Source organism: Trachurus trachurus, assembly GCF_905171665.1.
Source record: "Trachurus trachurus genome assembly, chromosome: 3".
Taxonomy (NCBI): domain Eukaryota; kingdom Metazoa; phylum Chordata; class Actinopteri; order Carangiformes; family Carangidae; genus Trachurus; species Trachurus trachurus.
Genome location: NC_139893.1, coordinates 28161571 through 28178944, shown reverse-complemented (window position 1 = coordinate 28178944; position 17374 = coordinate 28161571). Strand labels below are relative to the sequence as shown.

The 17374-nt window shown below is 44.1% G+C and overlaps 1 protein-coding gene across 2 annotated transcripts in view; it reads left to right on the top strand.

Moving 5' to 3' along the window:
* The window catches only part of LOC311008259 (serine/threonine-protein kinase BRSK2-like), a gene marked incomplete at its 3' end in the record, with an annotated part of 116591 nt that extends 102960 nt beyond the window's left edge, over nt 1-13631 (top strand). The window contains exons 14-20 of one of the 2 annotated variants that reach the window (XM_084001762.1): nt 3363-3570; nt 4084-4132; nt 5012-5135; nt 5753-5933; nt 7024-7113; nt 10912-10959; nt 13408-13631. In XM_084001762.1, the coding sequence (XP_083857888.1) occupies nt 3363-3570; nt 4084-4132; nt 5012-5135; nt 5753-5933; nt 7024-7113; nt 10912-10959; nt 13408-13631 (924 nt within the window). Of the gene's footprint in view, nt 1-3362; nt 3571-4083; nt 4133-5011; nt 5136-5752; nt 5934-7023; nt 7118-10911; nt 10960-13407 lie in introns of both variants that reach the window. The other variant, XM_084001763.1, reaches the window with a different exon arrangement.
* Between the last annotated feature and the right edge of the window lie 3743 nt (nt 13632-17374).

Genomic DNA, 17374 nt, shown 5'->3' with positions numbered 1-17374 from the left:
CTGACCTTATAAATCATGATAAAATGCTTTATAGTGTGTTATGCTTATTGTTATAAAGCATTATGATAATTTATGAGTGTTTATAATTATAGTTATACAGTGCTGTAACTGCATTATAACTCATAAGTATGGTTATAATGTGTTATAGAGATAGGCATCAAGTTTTTTTTTTTTTTTTTTTTGTGACAGATGAGATTAATCAACATCTGGTTCCAGCAGGACAGTGTATGTGTGTGTCTGTGTGTGTGAGTCATGATAGAACTACAGCAACATTAACTACAGGTTTCATTAACCCACCAACATCACTGCTGTAGATCTTTATCAGCAGTGAATCCCGTAGGTTGTAAACAAATCATCTTGCCGTGTAGCAGCAGACGCTTTTATCCAAAATGACTCACCAGCGACAGACGTCAGTAACACTTATCACAACATATCACAGAAACAAATTCCTTTGAAAAATTGAAGGCGGGACAAGCTACGGCAAGTCGAGTGGGTCATATTTGATCTTACAGACCCTCAGGCTTCGTAGTAATATCTATTACGGATACTTAGATGAACACTATCTGATACAACAGTCCTGCAGTGAGCCCTCGTGATACTGAGAGGTGTTTCCAATGTTCCGTCCACCCCTTTCACAGTGAGAGGCGTCGTTACCGCGACTCCTTCTGTCTTTTATTACGCAGATTTTTCATGATAAACATATAGAAACATCACACAGCTGAGAGCATCGGAGGGTGAATCACTGGCTGCTGCTCGTCCTCTCAGCGAGGTCGTGACCTCTGAGTCAGCCCCTGCTGTACGTCACACGGCTGCAGATGAAGCGGGAGCCGGATCCACCGAACTGTGGATGAAATCCTGTGATTAATGCGCAGGCAGAGCAGCTTCTCCTGCAGCAGCAGATTAGCTGAAGAGTCCATCCGTCACTCTGAGCGAAAGAGCCGTGAACGGTGCTGCCGCAGAGACAAAGGTGGAGCGTGCACATCCACCTGCAGCCGAGTGAAGCTGTGAACCCCTTAGCGAGGACGCAATCATCAAACACTCACGCTCCTGAATGCTGCAGCTTCTTCTTCATTATGAATGTGATTGTTTTATTCTTCAAGGCACAGTATGTTCTGCCTGTGTGAATGCAAAATGAAGAGGAGGCAGATTTTAGTCTGGAGCTGCTGTTTCATTACCAACTGTTTAAAAAGTCATGTATGAAAGTCATCAGGCCTCAAGCAAGAATTTCTCCCCAAGTTTCTCTCAACCTTGTTTCTCAGTGAGGTTTGACGTACGAGTCGGAGTCGTCAGACTTCCTGTAAATCTCCTGATCGAGGGGAAGTATGTGTTTGTGACATTGAAAGAGAGAGAGGTTTGATGCCCTCAAGTTACTGCATGAGACTCCCATTTCTGAGTCACCTGTGGTCAGATTTTATTCCAGGGGGAGGGAGGAATTTCAGCCAAGCAGAACTATGAAGTCGTGAAATCAGCAGAGCAGAGTGAGTTAGAGAGGTCAGAGGTCAGAGGAGGGAGATGGAAAAATGAGAGAATATGATATAAGCAGCTGTTGGCTTATCAGCACAGAGCTAAAAGATGCAGTAAAGTTTATTATAACATTTTCTCTTTCTCGTTTATTGAAAAATCCACAATCACTGAATATATATTTGTTTTAGAAGGTTCACCTACTTCACTTACAAATCTCTTCTAAGCATTTACGTTGAATATGTTTCCAGTTTCCACATCACACCTGTAATTTGCATATTAGACTATGATTGGCTCCAAAATTGTGACGCAGGTGTGTTCAGGTGTTTTCAGATTGCAAACTCAGACATTAAAGCTCAGTAATTGACTGTGTAATATACAGAGATGAAACACATTTTGCACAGTGTGGTTATTTATTTATCTCAGTCCTGACCTCCTCTCACCTCGTCTGAATAATCCTGTTCAAGTCTGTGATGCACATGATTTAGTTCCTCAGTCAGACCCGTGTGGAAAAAGATTGGCTGTCTGAACACGACTCGTACAACAAACCTGAAAGTCTCACGACTTCCTCAGATAAAATTTTCTCACATCATTTCTGTTAGATCAGAATGAATCTATGACTTGGGAGGTTCCTGCATGAAGCCTTGTGACGTGTCCAGGACAGGAATCACATACTTTTCTCGCTCATCAACATATAACAAGGGCGTCACCTCATTTGTAACGCAGCTGGTCTGAGATCAGACTGTTGGTTTTTGTTTTTCTGCTCTGCAGCTGCGGCAGGTTCAGCTGATCTGACCTCTGACCTGCAGCCTCTGCTCATTCATTCCACAGCATTGTGCATCAGCACTGTGCATGCTCTCTGGCCGCTGCCCCAGGTGGAGGGTGAAGCTATACCTGTTAGCTTTCAAGCTGGTTCACTTGCTGGTAATTAGGGATGCACCGATGTATCACACAGTTACCATAGATACCAACTAGCATCACCCACAATGACTTCTGATCATCACACACAGGCTTCTGACTGCATTATAACATTGTATATCTTAAAAGCAAAAATATAGAATATATTTGAAGTTTTTCTGTAATTATATTAATATATCAATATAAAAAAAGAAAACATCAAGGATCAACATCAAAAACACATATTCACTATTGTCACTTTTTCTCAGTGTCAGTTTTAGTGTCGGTGCATCCCTGCTGTTAATGCTCCACTGCTGCCTCCTGATTGGCTGATCACGGTGCTAATCGCATGTTCTGTTTTCTTTCTTTCTTGCACTCTCACCACTTCCTGCCTGCTCCACCTCTCAACCTTTCTGCCACGCTCCTTTTTTTGTGTTTTTTTTTCTTTTTTCTCTGTTTTTTTGGGAATGACCCTACATTGGGCTGTGCTCTGCCTCTGGCTGTGGCCTTGCTGTCTCATCATTGGCTGTCGAACGGTGCATGACCAATCACAGCCCAATCGTCGGTTCTTCATCCCGCCCCAGTCCCCAGACCTGTGTCAGTCCCCCAACTGCAGCCCCACCCACTCCCCTGAGGTCCGCCTCAACGGGGTGGGGCCTCGCACGCCCAACTCCTACCATCCAAAAATGGGGTCCCCCCTCATGCACCCCCGCACACAGACCCTCCCCGCCAAGTCCAGAGCGTCTGAGAAGCCCCTCCAGACCACCAGGTCCAACCCCCTCCCAAACTCGGCCCAGACCCCAGCAACCCCCAAATCTGAGCCCTCCACGCCCTGCCAGCCTCTGGCTCCCTGTATTCCCAACAGCCCCCGGGTGAGGCGCCACCCCCCTTTGACCGTCCCCCCCAAACTCTCCATCCCTCTCTCCCCGGTGCCTCCTATGTCGCCCCTCCGCCGCCACCACCTCCACCCTGACCACAACGGCAAATCTGTCCCCATCACGCAGGTGACCCCCCACCCCTCCCCGAGGGGAAGCCCTCTTCCCACCCCCAAAGGCACCCCGGTGCACACGCCTAAGGACAGCCCGGCAGGCACGCCCAGCCCGACACCCCCGCCCAGCCCCTCCATCGGCGGCATGCCCTGGAGGACGCGCCTCAACTCCATCAAGAACAGCTTCCTGGGCTCGCCGCGCTTCCATCGCAGGAAAATGCAAGGTAGGGATGAGGAGTGGGGGAGACGGGGGGAGGGAGGGAGGGAGGGCTGAGAGATTAAATGAGACTCTTGTTTATGGATGATTCAGATCATCAGTCTTATCTCTGTGATAATCGATTGAGTGTTTGTGCAGCTAACGGAGCTGCCTCTGCTCAGGGGAATAAAAACACATCATCTCTGCTGCTAATGGCCCAACCCCGTTCACCTGCCGCAGCCTCATCACCACAAACCGCCGCCTCCGGCCGCGTCACACACCAGATATCTATCTCATTACAGCAACTGGGAAATTCAGCACCTTCTTTTAGTTTAGCTCATTTTCTTACAGCTGCTGTGACGGAGCTGTGAGCCTGAACAGAATCGGTTACACCAACACATTAAGTGTTTATTGGAGCTACAGTAAACCAGATAAACTGAAGCGTCTTTATGTTTCTACAAACTGTGCGTTATGGACGGTAGGAGGGTTTATATAGAAAAGATATCTCTCTGTAAGCTTTGATCTCTGTTTGTCTCCACAGTTCCCACCCAGGAGGACATGTCCAGTCTCACCCCAGACTCCTCACCAGAGTGAGTAACGCAGCCGCTCACCTCAGCAGAGTCCTGATGTGCTCATAAAACTGTATCATCCACCATGACACCGCGTTAAAACTTTATGTAGAATCATTTATTTTTATATACACTATATCAAAGGTTCTGTATGAACTTTATTTAAATTCTCCTGTTTCACATGTTCTTCTGTTGTTTTCTTTGTGCAGTTGTAGATCAAATGTGGAAATATCTGATGTTTAACTTTTTTTTTAACATTGTGGTGTCAAACACAGTGTAAGTAGATACAATCTAACACTGCCTCAGCTTCTGTTGACACTAGAGAAAAAGACTCCTCCTGTGTTCACAACCTGAGGCCTCTTTATTTTTTCTAACTGTATTCAAATTACATGAAGTGCTTCTGTCCAGCTTCGTTTTAAGAACTTCACAACACATCACACTTTTAATTCTCACTAAATATTGAATTTCATCTCAACAGAAAAAAAAGACATGTTATTTGAATTTTGCAGTGAGCAAATCATATTGAGTAGTAATTGTTAACTGTTTCACATTCACCATTTACCTGTAGTTTTTACATAGCATTAAAACCAGTTTTGTGTTGGAAGTTGTAATTGCAGCTTGAATGACAGAAACAAAGCTCCACCCCTTTTACATTCACAGCGATTACAAACAGAATATGCACTGGTGTGGATTAGCTTTTCTGTTGTGACTGACAGAATTCCTTGGAAAATTAAAGATTTACCAGTAGATCACCGTTGACTGGTTGGAAACCCCTGCTTTAAGTTCTGGCCTAAAGATTTAGCCACACGGAAATCAAACTTTAGGATGAATTAACATTGTTGTGTGGGAACATTCATGTCTGTCCCGTGTTGATGATGTCATCACTCCTCCCTCTTGCAGACTGGCTAAGAAGTCGTGGTTTGGTAACTTCATCAACCTGGAGAAAGAGGAGCAGATCTTCATCGTGATCAGAGACAAACCTCTCAGCTCCATAAAAGCCGACATCGTCCACGCCTTCCTCTCTGTGAGTCTGTCCTCTCTGGTCCTCCACTGTCTGATGTTGGAGGACACAGGACTGTCTCTCTCTCTCTCCTCTTCTGTTCTCATCTCACTTCACACTGTTACAATAGCAGGAGCATCAATCTGACAGTTAAAATTTAAAAATGTCTGAAGACAAAAACAAAAAAAAGACTGATCAGGCCCCATCAGATTCTCCTGTTCAGAGTAAGGAGTCAAATAAATATCAACATCTTTGTCTCTCACCGGCTCAGCTGTCAATCAAGCACACAGTGGCCCGCCCACTCAGAGGCTGAAAGACTAATAGAGGTTTTCTGACGTTTCCTCTGTTGTTTCTCTAAATTCTATAAAACAATAGAAACAAAGATGTTTTGTGATCAGATGTCGGACGTAAACTTTTGCAGAGACGCTGTCGTCATGTTGTCACGTCTCCTCACATCTCTGTGACGTGTCCATATGAACCACATCCAACGTGTCTCCTGCTGCTGGCTGCTGCTGTCTCCTCCTCTTATGACCGCGCTGCATCTCAACTGATGCAGAAGTTGTTTGTCTGTGTTGCTGCTGCTGACTCAGAGTCTGTTCACGGGGCCAACACCGCCCCCCTCTCTCCCTCTACCTCTCTAGATCCCCAGTCTGAGCCACAGCGTCATCTCCCAGACCAGTTTTCGGGCGGAGTACAAGTCCACAGCCGGCCCCACGGTTTTCCAGAAGCCGGTGAAGTTCCAGGTGGACATCACCTACACCGAGAGCACCAGCGCCACCAAGGAGAACGGCATCTACTCCGTCACCTTCACCCTGCTCTCAGGTGAGGAGACAACGTGCTGCACATGAGTCTGATCACAGCAGACATTTTGAACTGTTGATTTGCGGGTCAGAAGCTTTTCAGGATTAAATCAGGATCAAACTGGTGAAAAGGTCAAAGTGTTTTACATCAGTTACATAAAACTAATGATGAGCTGTGAACTGTCAATCAATTAATCATTTTAAAATTAGATTTTCTTTCTCACAAATTAAATCAAGATATCAGACACAGTGTGGATACTGTGCACATTGCATTCCTCACGTTGCAGTATATGTATATTTTACAGTACAGTATCAGTACTCTATACTTTACATTATTAGTACTCTATACAATGCAGTATGATAATTTCATAGAGTGCAGTATCAGTATTAATACTTTTCACAGTACAATATCAGCATTTTTTCCAGTGCAGTATCAGTAGTGCAATGTTGCAATAGTATCACTATATTTTTACAGTGTTGTAAATAGTACCCTGATGTATAAAATATACTGAATATACAGTTTTTACAATACAGTGTTAGTACTTCATACAGTGCATCATGTTTTACAATGTTTATATGTATATGACTATATAGAGAGATAAAGATTAGTGATAATATGTTAGAATAAATCTATATACTCATATATCAGAGAGATAAAGATTAGTGATAATATATTAGAATAAATCCAGTTAGATAAACTCATAAATTAATTTAGTGTATAAATTATAATGTCAAGATAGCTTGATAGATAATTTATGAATAAGGCATGGGAGTAAATAAGTTTTACTTCTTCCCACTCCTTTTCGGACATGAAAAAAAAAAAAAAAAAAATCTTTATTTTCAATTATTTTATTTTATTTTTGTTCATGTGTTGTCTTTGCAAAGTTTTTATTTGTTATGTCTGTCCATTACTGTATTATGTTTTATTTCTTTTAACATGTCCGAAATAAACTATTAACTAACTAACTAACTAACTAACTAACTAACTAACTAACAATGTAGTATTAGTACTTTTTGAACTACAATATCACTGTCTTCAGTGTGTCCAGTCAGTGTCCCTGTCCTCACCGACTCTGTTGTCTCACTAACCTGAGGACACTTTGTCTCGTCAGGTCCGAGCCGTCGTTTCAAGCGCGTGGTTGAGACCATCCAGGCTCAGCTGCTCAGCTCCGACCAGCCCGGTGGCCAACCCCAGATATCTGGTGAGTGTAGCCCCCCTCCCCCCGCCACCCCCCGCCCACGCCTATGCCCCCCTATACCCTCCTCCTCCTCCTCCTCCTCCTCCTCCTCCTCCTCCTCCTCCTCCCCCTCCTCCCCCATCCCCACGCCCCTCTCTCCTGGCATCCTGGCACTCCTCACAGCACAGCCACACCCGCGGCCCGCCTCGGCTCGGACCGGCTCGGCTTGGCTCAGCTCAGCACACGGCTTTTAGCACACAGCATCTCCACGTGCATGTCCCTGCCACAGACCATGGTGCACACACACACACACACACACACTTACACACACACACACTCACACACATACACACTCACACAAACACTAAGAGGACCTGTCATTTGTACAACTTTGATCTGAGGAAACAGCTTTCAGGATACATTAAAATGGAATTTCTCGCATTAGTCACATTGAACTTGTGGACTTGGGTCCCAGTCCTGTGACCTCTGTGACCTCTGTGACCTCTCTGACGTGGTCGGTGTGTCGGGGCTGCCTATAGGTGGATGGATGGATTTAAACTATGGAAGAAAAGAGAAAGTGACTGTCTCTGTTAGTGTGACACTGTAGTTTCTCCTGTTGTTGTCTGTGGTTATTTACTTGATAATGATCCCCTCTGGTGGTGAAGCAGAGCAACTACAACACACACGCACATATACAGTATATTATGTATATACGCATACATGCGCACCTCTTGGAGTCAACAGGCACTCTACCACCCAGAAAGACAGAGGTTCTACAAAAACTAATGCAGCAGCAAAACATAATATATTACAATAATAAAAAAAAATGTTATATATGTATCGTGAACAGCTGTCTGTCATATACTGCAATATACTAAATGTAATGAATAATGCTAAGAGACTCCCTGTATGTGTTTTCTGTATGAAGGCAGTGTCAGGCTTTTATTGTGAAAGAACCACAGGGGGATGCTCAGGTCACCTGTTTCAGTTTCTATAAAAAATAATAGATTTTGGATTTTTGAGTTTAGATGCTAAAGTGAGGAAAATATATTTTTCTTCTTACTATTATTATTATTATTATTATTATTATTATTATTATTATTATTATTATTATTATTATTATTATTATTATTATTATTATTATTATCAGAAAACCTCTGTCTGTCTGGACAGCGCCACTGAGATACACTGAACCAATAGCACCAGTTTGACCAGTCACTGCCACAGATGGGAACTGTTATCAGGGACTGTACGCACAACCGTCACCGTCACCCCCCCACCTCACACCCACCATGTAGATGTGCCAATAACCCACATCTCTACCTACCTCTACCTCTCTCTCTCTCTCTCCCTCTTGCTGTCTCCCCTTTTCTGTCTCTCTGTCTCCTTTTCACTCTTGCTCTCTTTCTGTCTATCTCTGTCCCTCTCTCTATCCCTCCACCCCCCCCCCTCTCTCTCCATACCACCTGCTTTCTGTCATCCTCAGCTTCATTCTCACTCCTCTGATGATGGACTGCATGCTGAATGAGACACAGACACAGAACCATTCACACACAGTCTGTGACAGACTGACTGGGCTCCACAGGGCCCGGCTCAGCCTTCGCAGGGTCAGAGGTCAGACTCTCAGACTGTGTGTGTGTGTGTGTGCGTGTGCTGATGGTTCTGGGTGAGCTGCCACTCACTTACTTAACTGAACGCATGCTCGTTACTGTGTCGCAGTGAGAAGCTCAGGAGCAAACACACACACAGAGACCGACTGTGTTTGCGAACTGCGTCAGAACCAGAGAATCTGCATGAGTCTGAAAACACCCAACAGCTGTACACACACGAGCCTGATGACCTGTGTGTGTGTGTTAGTGTGTACATGTGTGGACAGTGGCGGAGAGGCGTCTGTCACAGTTGAACGTTCAGCTTGTTTCTCAGAGTGTCCTCACTCACCTCTTTTCTCATGCTCTTTATTAATGATTTACTCATTTGTATTAAGGTATGTACTATCATCTGATTAAGTACGGTGGCCCTCAGGGCTCAACACACTGCAACTTAAGACAACACATGCAAAGACACAAATGAGACAAATTCTGAAAACAACTTTGACAACACATGCGCTGCTAAAACTTCCAACACAACAGAAGGGTTTCGAGGGACACAAAACATAGACGGACAGGGCTGCTGCACTTTTCTTCCATGCTTCTTGACTTTATAAGTTGTGAAGAAGACTAGCTGTTAGCGGTGAATACAGTTAGAAAATAAGGTGAGTTTGTTTGGTTTAATATAATGTCAATATCACATGATGACAGATATTATTGGTAATATGTACTATTAGCTTAGCACTAGTCCTTAGCCAGGTCCATCATCTTTTTATGTCCCCGGAAACACTCCTGTGGTGAGTTATTGCGAAAATCTGTAATTTGCAGGTTCCCTAGGTTGAAATCCAGCTGTTCCCTCAGTTGTCATTCAATGATGTCATTAGTTTTCAAATTTGCATAATACCTGTGAGTACGCTATTGATAGACGGGGGCGGGGCAAGCAGTCGTTCATTTGCATTTCAAGGGACAGGCACTGAAACTAGCCGTTCTGAACAGGGCTGTTTTGAGCGGATGAAAAGAGCTGTGATGTTTGATCCTTGACTGAAGCATGTCAGACATGTCTTTAAGACACCTGGGAACTATTTTGATCAGTGGAAAAGGGGCATGATATGTCTCCTTTAAGTTACAGTGTGTCGAACCCCCAGGGTCACCGTAGATTCTGGATGCTTCTATCTGGATTCTAATAACAAGTCACAGACTGTTGTCGGCCAGTCGTAAACAGATATTACGGATGTAATAGAGTGATGGGTCTTCACTCTGGGTACACACCAGACGGGTTTAGGCCCAATTTGAAAAATATCAAGGGCAGACAGAAGGTGACAGATGTGTCTGATATTTTTCAACAGAACTGGACCTAAAATGGATCCGGTCATCAGAACCAACTCTGCACCAGCCAAACAGTTTCAATTCATCCTCAATACCACCACGGTCACATAAAGTAGCTAAAGAAATAAAAATGATAATAATGTACAGTACACTTGTTAATGCTCAGCCAAAGATCATCTGTGTATCATCAGATCAATCAATTCATCACATTACATTGGTCTCAGAAGACTTTCTGAGGAAACCTAAGAGAGAACTGGTTCATTGTGTGAAAAAAATGACACAAGTGATGTTAAAGAGAATCAAACATAGCCTTGACTATGTAACATGACACCTCAACTTTTGTACTGAAATGGTGTCAGCCAGACATTCCACCTTAAGGGCTCATTTCTGCTTACTTTATGTAAGATCTGTATATTTTAAACATTACAGCTATCACTGACCACTTACCCCACTCGTCCTTTACATTGAGATGCATGTTAAACAATGCATCCACTACTTTGGAAGCTACTTTGAATGGGTATCACACATACCTTCACTTCTCCTTTGCTGCCGTCCAACTCACCTTCAGCTCCAGTCTGATCTCCGTCCAGCTGTTCTGTAGTGATCTTCTGTCCCTGAGCCCCGGCAATGTCACATTTTATATATGTTCATCATTTCTCACCAACGCGCAAAATCTTTTCTATTTAAGTTTTCATAATATGGTGATTGAAGCATCATAAAAAAACAGAGTCAAATGAGAGAGGCTCAAACTGTGGAAAGGAGCTGAACGTTCCCATTGAGTGGATTTAACCTTTGACCTCGTGCTGAGTAGAAGTGCAGTGTGTGAGCCAGTGTGCTGCTGATGTGTGACGTCAGCTTACTGTGTGCGGCGCGGGGCCTCAGTGTTTCTGACACTGTGCTCTGCTCTCAGATGGCTCTCAGCGCTCGGCCTCTTTGCCCAGTAAATCCTCCAAGCGTGGTAAGACCCAGAGCGGCCAGGAGCCGCTTCACTCTGGCTTTTAACACACACTGGCCACGTCCTGGAGGCTGTCACCAACACAACCTGCACTAACACACTGTGTGTATGCGTGTGTATGCGTGTGTGTGTCTGTGTGTGTGTGTGTGTGTGTGTGTGTGTGTGTGTGTGTGTGTGTGTGTGTTCATCTTACAAGTCTTTTTAATGTATGAAAAACTACATCTACTGTTCTACTGCTTTCTCTTACACCTGATGGTGTTCACTAGAGGAACCAAAGCAAGAGGCGTCCTTGGCAGATTTCATGACAATCTGGACAGATGTGAAAGCTCTATGATTCTTCTTCATCTGTGTTTTATCTGAAGTATTGATCCATGAGAAGATCTAAGGAGCATATCAGTGTAGTTTTACATCTCCTCTCTCAGGATCCTCTCTGGAGCTCTAGTAATAACAGGTCGGCGTCAGCCAATCAGTAAACAGGAGGCTCTGAGCCTCTCATGGGATGTGCCGTGTGATTAGAAATGAGCTCTAGGTTCTATATTAAAGCAGAAGTAAGCGATCCGGTCTAGTGGCTAACTTCCTGTCAGCCGATGGAGTTAGCAGTCCCCGCCCTCGTCCCTACGTCACCACATTCACGCGCATCCCTTGGCTGCACACACAGAGAGGACCGCCCCTTTATGCCGTTCTCTCTCCTCATTGGATAAAGGTTGTAGGATACAAGGAAAGTTTTCTCCTCGGCTTACAGCAGAGCAGAGTGACTGACAGACCCGTGTTTCAGACCAAACACTCTATATAAGTGATTGCTGTCGGAAGATAGAACTATTTAAGACTTATATTAACACAAATATTCCGCTTACTTCTGCTTTAATACTGTAAAAGTATCAAAACCTCAGTCCACAGAGAAATACACACAGCCTGTATTCAGAAACTTAGCTTTAAAACCAGCTGTCAGGACTTTCGTGACTTTGTGATGTCACAAAAAAGCAGTCACTAAGCCCTGCCCACCTGGACCCAACACTTACGGGATTTGTTTAACTGAGTGTTTTACCTGAAATCTGCTCTATTTTTATTGGATCACTCAGCAAAACAGTCAGCAAATCTCCCTTTTGATTGGTTTGTTACTACAGCTCCAGTTAGATGTAAAACTACACTGTGATGATCAACACTTCAGGTGAAACACAGCAGAAGAGGAAACAGCCTCTAAATTGGATTCAGCAACTGTGATGTTTGTACAAGTGGCTTGTTGAGATGGACATATTCCTGAGCGTGAAGGTGTGTAAATGTGTGTATGTGTGTGTGTGTGTGTGTGTGGCTCTTTACTGACTCAGTGACGCTCTGCATGGTGATGCTTGATACTGTATTGCCCCCTCCCCCCTTATAAAACTTTCCATGTTTGAAATGACTGGAGCAAAACGTCCAACAACACAAACACTCAGGTCACTGTGATGAAGAGGAGCGATGGTGAGTTCCAGCTTCACTGTGGAGGACGAGGTGTCGAGTCACTGCAGCGACACACTGTGAGACTAACCTCGCTGGTGTGTCAATGTGTGTACTGTGCTGTAACTGTTGCATGTGTGAAGCCACTGACCAAACAGCTTTGTCTAACAGATGGATGTTGTTGTGATGGATGTTGATATGGTGGAGAGTCAACGGGAGGTTTGGACGACACTTGTGCACAAACAGATGAAACCTAAGGCAGTATAGATGTTCAGACGGAAAAAAAAAAATAAAGAAAATGTCAGAATGAGGGTTTGGCTCAGGAAATGTGTGTATTTAGAGAAAATAAAAAATAATGTTTATCTGAACTAGCAATAATGAAGATAAATTGAATAAACTCAGAGATTATAGATTCATGCCAAGGTCCAGTGCAGTGCAGTGAGTTCTAACATGAAGAAGCTGAAATATCAATTACAAGTCAACAAATTTGAATGGATAAATAAATAATACTGTATTAATAAATTATATATACTTTGAGAGAAATTCATTACATGTTATTCTTATTTCCTGCTGGTAGTGACGTAATGAGTCCATCATCCTTTAAAAGGCTTCAGTTTGATTCGAACTCTTCAGAAACCATAAAAAACCTCCCTATAGGCTGTTTAAAAACATTGAAAGGTCAAAGGTCACGGCTCGTCGTCCAGGTCTCCTGTTTGTTCTCCAGCCGGAGAAACCGAGACTCTGAGGCCGAGACACTAAAACCTGATGCAGTCTTTTTTCTGGTGTGTGATGTGACCTCACGTGGATTCGGCTCCTTCCTCCTTCCTCTGACCCCGCCCCCCACCCGTCCCCCAGTGGTCAAAGAGTCTCCTTTTCTCCAGCTCCACTCCTCCTCTCATCCCTCCATCACCTCCTTCTCTCCTCATGTTAACCTCATTGCTCATCTGTTGTTTGTTCTCTCTTTCTCTCTCTCTCTCTCTCTCTCTCTCTGTTTTTCTTTTCTTCCCACCTGTGTAGGCAGCCCGTTGAGTAACTTCTTTGACGTAATTAAACAGCTTTTTTCAGACGAGAAGAACCTCCAAGCGTCCCACTCCCCCGGCGCCCCCGCCACGCCTAGCTCCCCTGCCAAGCATGCCCCCAGCAGCAAGCCCAACCAGTCCCCGCCCAATGACTCTAAATGCCCCCAGAGCAAAGACAAAACAAAGATGGCGGCCAGCAACAGGACACAGGAACAACCTTAAGGAGGCGGTAGCTGTGCATGAGTAGATGAAGCGGTTTCAGGTCATTAGGAGGAGCTGCTAACTCCGCCCCTTTTAGTTAGAGTGAAATCAACTAAACTACAAATCTACTTTTGCCTATAAATTTTCTACTGTGTAAAGTATAACGGGAATGGCTCCTTCACTTTAAAAGTCCATCAGTATTTTACAATAAGTAGCAAATGTAGCTGTGTCGTCCCTACCCTCTGTCCCTCTCTGTGTCCTCGGGGGTCTGTCGGTGGGTGTGTGTCCTCCTCACATGTGTGATGGCTTGACTTGTCTCTGCCACCAGGGATCATCCATAATAACTATTAACCTCGGCGGCTCCTCCAGACCGGGGGCCCACAGCGGCCCCCGCACGGCCTGCCACCGGCAAGAGAGTCCGAATCTGAAGAAAAGACTGAGGAACCCCCCCCCCCCCCCCCCACCCGCTTCCCCACACACATCCAACCAACACCACACCAAACCCCACACACACACACACACACACACACACACCACCAACACCCTCATTACACCCCCACCATCCCCTCCCTTCCCCCTTCTTTCTGCAGCCGCATCAGTAGAGTCGACTCCACCCCCTCCAGACCAAACAGAGACCGGCGTCGTCTCGGAGTAAAAAGAAAAAAACGCCTTAAGACAGTGATGTTTGTCAATCTGCACACACACATCCCTCTCACCCTCCTCCTCCTCCTCCTCCTCCTTCTCTCTTGCTCCCCCCCTCTCTCCCACATGTACATAAATACACACTGTATGTACTTCTCCACACGGACATGACTTCTTCTTTGCGGGATGTACTGACTTGCACACGCTGACAAACGGGACGGGGAGCGAGCAGCGGAGCAGCATGGAGACGGATGGACTGACGGACAGACGCTGGCTGGATTGTAATTCTTTTTAACGTCGTCTTTCGTTGTGAGCGGCATGATGATGTTCCGGTGAAGGGGGTTCTGGGAAAGGTTAAAAGGTCGCCCACTTTAATTATGATAAGGGGACAGGGTGGGGGTGGGGGTGATACTACATAAATGAATGATCTATTCTGTTGTACAGACTAAATAATGTTGCGTATGTACAAAAAGTGTAATTGTGACATTTTGTTTTGGAGTTGTGTTGCCATGTTTTGTTTTGGCCCAGTCACACCAGCATTTATAACGACAGCATCACGTCAGCGGCCGACAACCACGCTGTCCTGACGTGGGCGGGGCTTAGAGCAGCGCTGTGAGGAGGAGGGGCACAAACACTCATTTTAAATAAACTAGAGTTGCAGCTACAACTATTTTGATATTTAATGACTCATCATCTGCCTCCAGCTTCAGATCGGTCGATGTGAATCCTGTTTTGTAATACTTAATACAATGAACATTTAGGCAGTTGCCAGAAGAAAAAAAAAAAAGAACAGCAGATTTACAGATGATAAAAATAAACATTTGCTGCAACAAAGCTGTGACGCTAGGCTAACAGGGAGCGCTTCTTTTCCCCACCTCAGGACCTCGTCACTGACTCGATGGCGACTCGTCCTGACAACAAAATGCTGAGGGAGTAAAAGTATCTGAAGGGAAGCTTGAAAAGCTGTAGTGCTAGCTAGCATGTTCCCTACTGTATAGCACATTATAAGTTAGCTTAGCAGCTACCGTACCTGGCTAATGGCGCACAACAACAGGCCACTTGGCGGGCGCCGCTCTCTGGTGTGACGAGGCCTTCTCCATCAAACGTCTCCTTTTACTTTTGCACTTTTGACAAGTGAAACGTTTGGCTTCAGTTACACCGTGTTGTTTTTTTTATTTTCATTTTATTTTCTTGTTCAGGTTCTTTTGATTATCTGCAGGTTTCAGACAATATTGAACTGCTCTGTATATTTTTGTATTTTATTGTATTTTGTCCTTTTTTCTTTTGTTAATTTATTCTCAGTTATTTATATGATGAAAGATGTAGAGAATGTTTCTTAACGTCAAATTATTTAAAGATATTTTTGTCATGTTTAATTTATTCGAAAACGTCAAAACGTGAGCGTTTGTTTCCTTTTTCCGGCTTTTGACGAGAGAAACCTTGTAAAATATACGTTTGGAAAATGATTTACCGTAATTTAAGAATGTAGACGTAGCCTCTTTGAGAGGAACAAACCCTTTGTTGATAACTGTCAGCTCCTCCTCCCCCCTCCCCCCACTGTGTGTACGCTGACTCAGATCTCACCAAAACACTCACTCTGTAAATAAGCCGAGTTTTCTGACAAGCTTATTTAAAAAACCGAGGGGATTCCTACTCTTAGCTTTGACCTTGTACGGCTGTTTGCATGTTCAGCATTCGTCTTTTCTTTGCATGTCGTCGTTGGAATTGTTCTCCTGTTCCCTTTTTCTCTCCACACTTATTTATGTATATGTTTTTTATGTGCATTTGTTTTGATTTGCCTTTTTGATTTTTTTTTTTTTTTATTATTATTATTATTTTCTATTTTGGTTTGATTTCCTTCGCCGTCCTCTTGCCCTCTTCCTCCTTTTTGATTACTGTGCGCACACAGTAACCGTGCAATGCATCCTCCTTACTCACTCTCTCAAAGAGGGACCTCGCTGGCGATCGGGTCGCTCACTCAGACCAGCTGGGTGGGTGTTGGGTTATCAGAGAGAAAAATTAAAGCAATACCTTTCATTGTCCGCTTTCCTCTTTTTCTACTGTGGGAATCCAGAGCACACAGAATGGACTCGGAGCACAGAGCGCTACTACTGAGCAGGATAACCACTGGCAATGTATTCCCTTGTGATGTAACTGTGAACAACTTCAGTGCTAAAGGAAATAAATCTGTTGACTTTGGAGCTGTGTTTGTGTGACAGATGTTTGGTACACAGCAGTTTGTGTTATTGTGTTTATTCACAAATATATGTACACGTATTTACATGGTCAGAGTAGGTTATCTACAGGAAACGATGGAGAGGATTCACATTGAGCTTGAACATATTTCTGTATAAATCCTGAAGCTGAGTTTACACTGGGCCACAGATGTGATTAAAAGATGTGGACACATATGAAAATGCTTTGGAGAGGTGAACAGTGTCAAGTTCACCAAACTTCTTCGGCTTAGCATCTGTACCTGGACACAGCAGGCCTCACTTATAAACCATGAGGTGTGTGGGAGGAATAAACACTTGTTTGTCTGCTTAAAAGTTAGCCACATGCATGATGGGGCCATTTTCCAGACAGAGATTAAGGCTAGTCCTGGATTTAAATGGCCTTCTAACGCAGACTCACAAAATCTGTTTTGCGTTAGGTATAAATTTACAGGCAGGAGTTGTTTGTTAAAGACGACACATAGATTAAATTGGGTATGTCACTGAAGATCAGAACTGAAACTAGACAGGTTCTTGTGGACAGACGTGATCCATTGCAATGTGTTGTGTAACAGTACTGGGGGGTTGGGTGTGAGTGGGGAGGTTTGACAGGTGTGACAGACAGCAACAACAGTGCTTACATTTTCTGAAGTAGTACGTATCTGTACTTTATCTGTCAGAAAAATGACATTTTAATTTAGTTGTTACTCCTAATACTGATCAATACAAGCGTTGTCCTGCTGCATTTGGTTCATCACGTGGTTCTGTTTGCTTTAGCCTCAGTGTTTCAGCACGTCAGCCATGTCCTGGACCAAGCCTCCACCATTTACAGCGTTATTGAACGAGATGGCTCCAAACAGTTGAACCCATTCAGAGCTGAGGCTAATTTGTCAATGTTCAGTCAACACA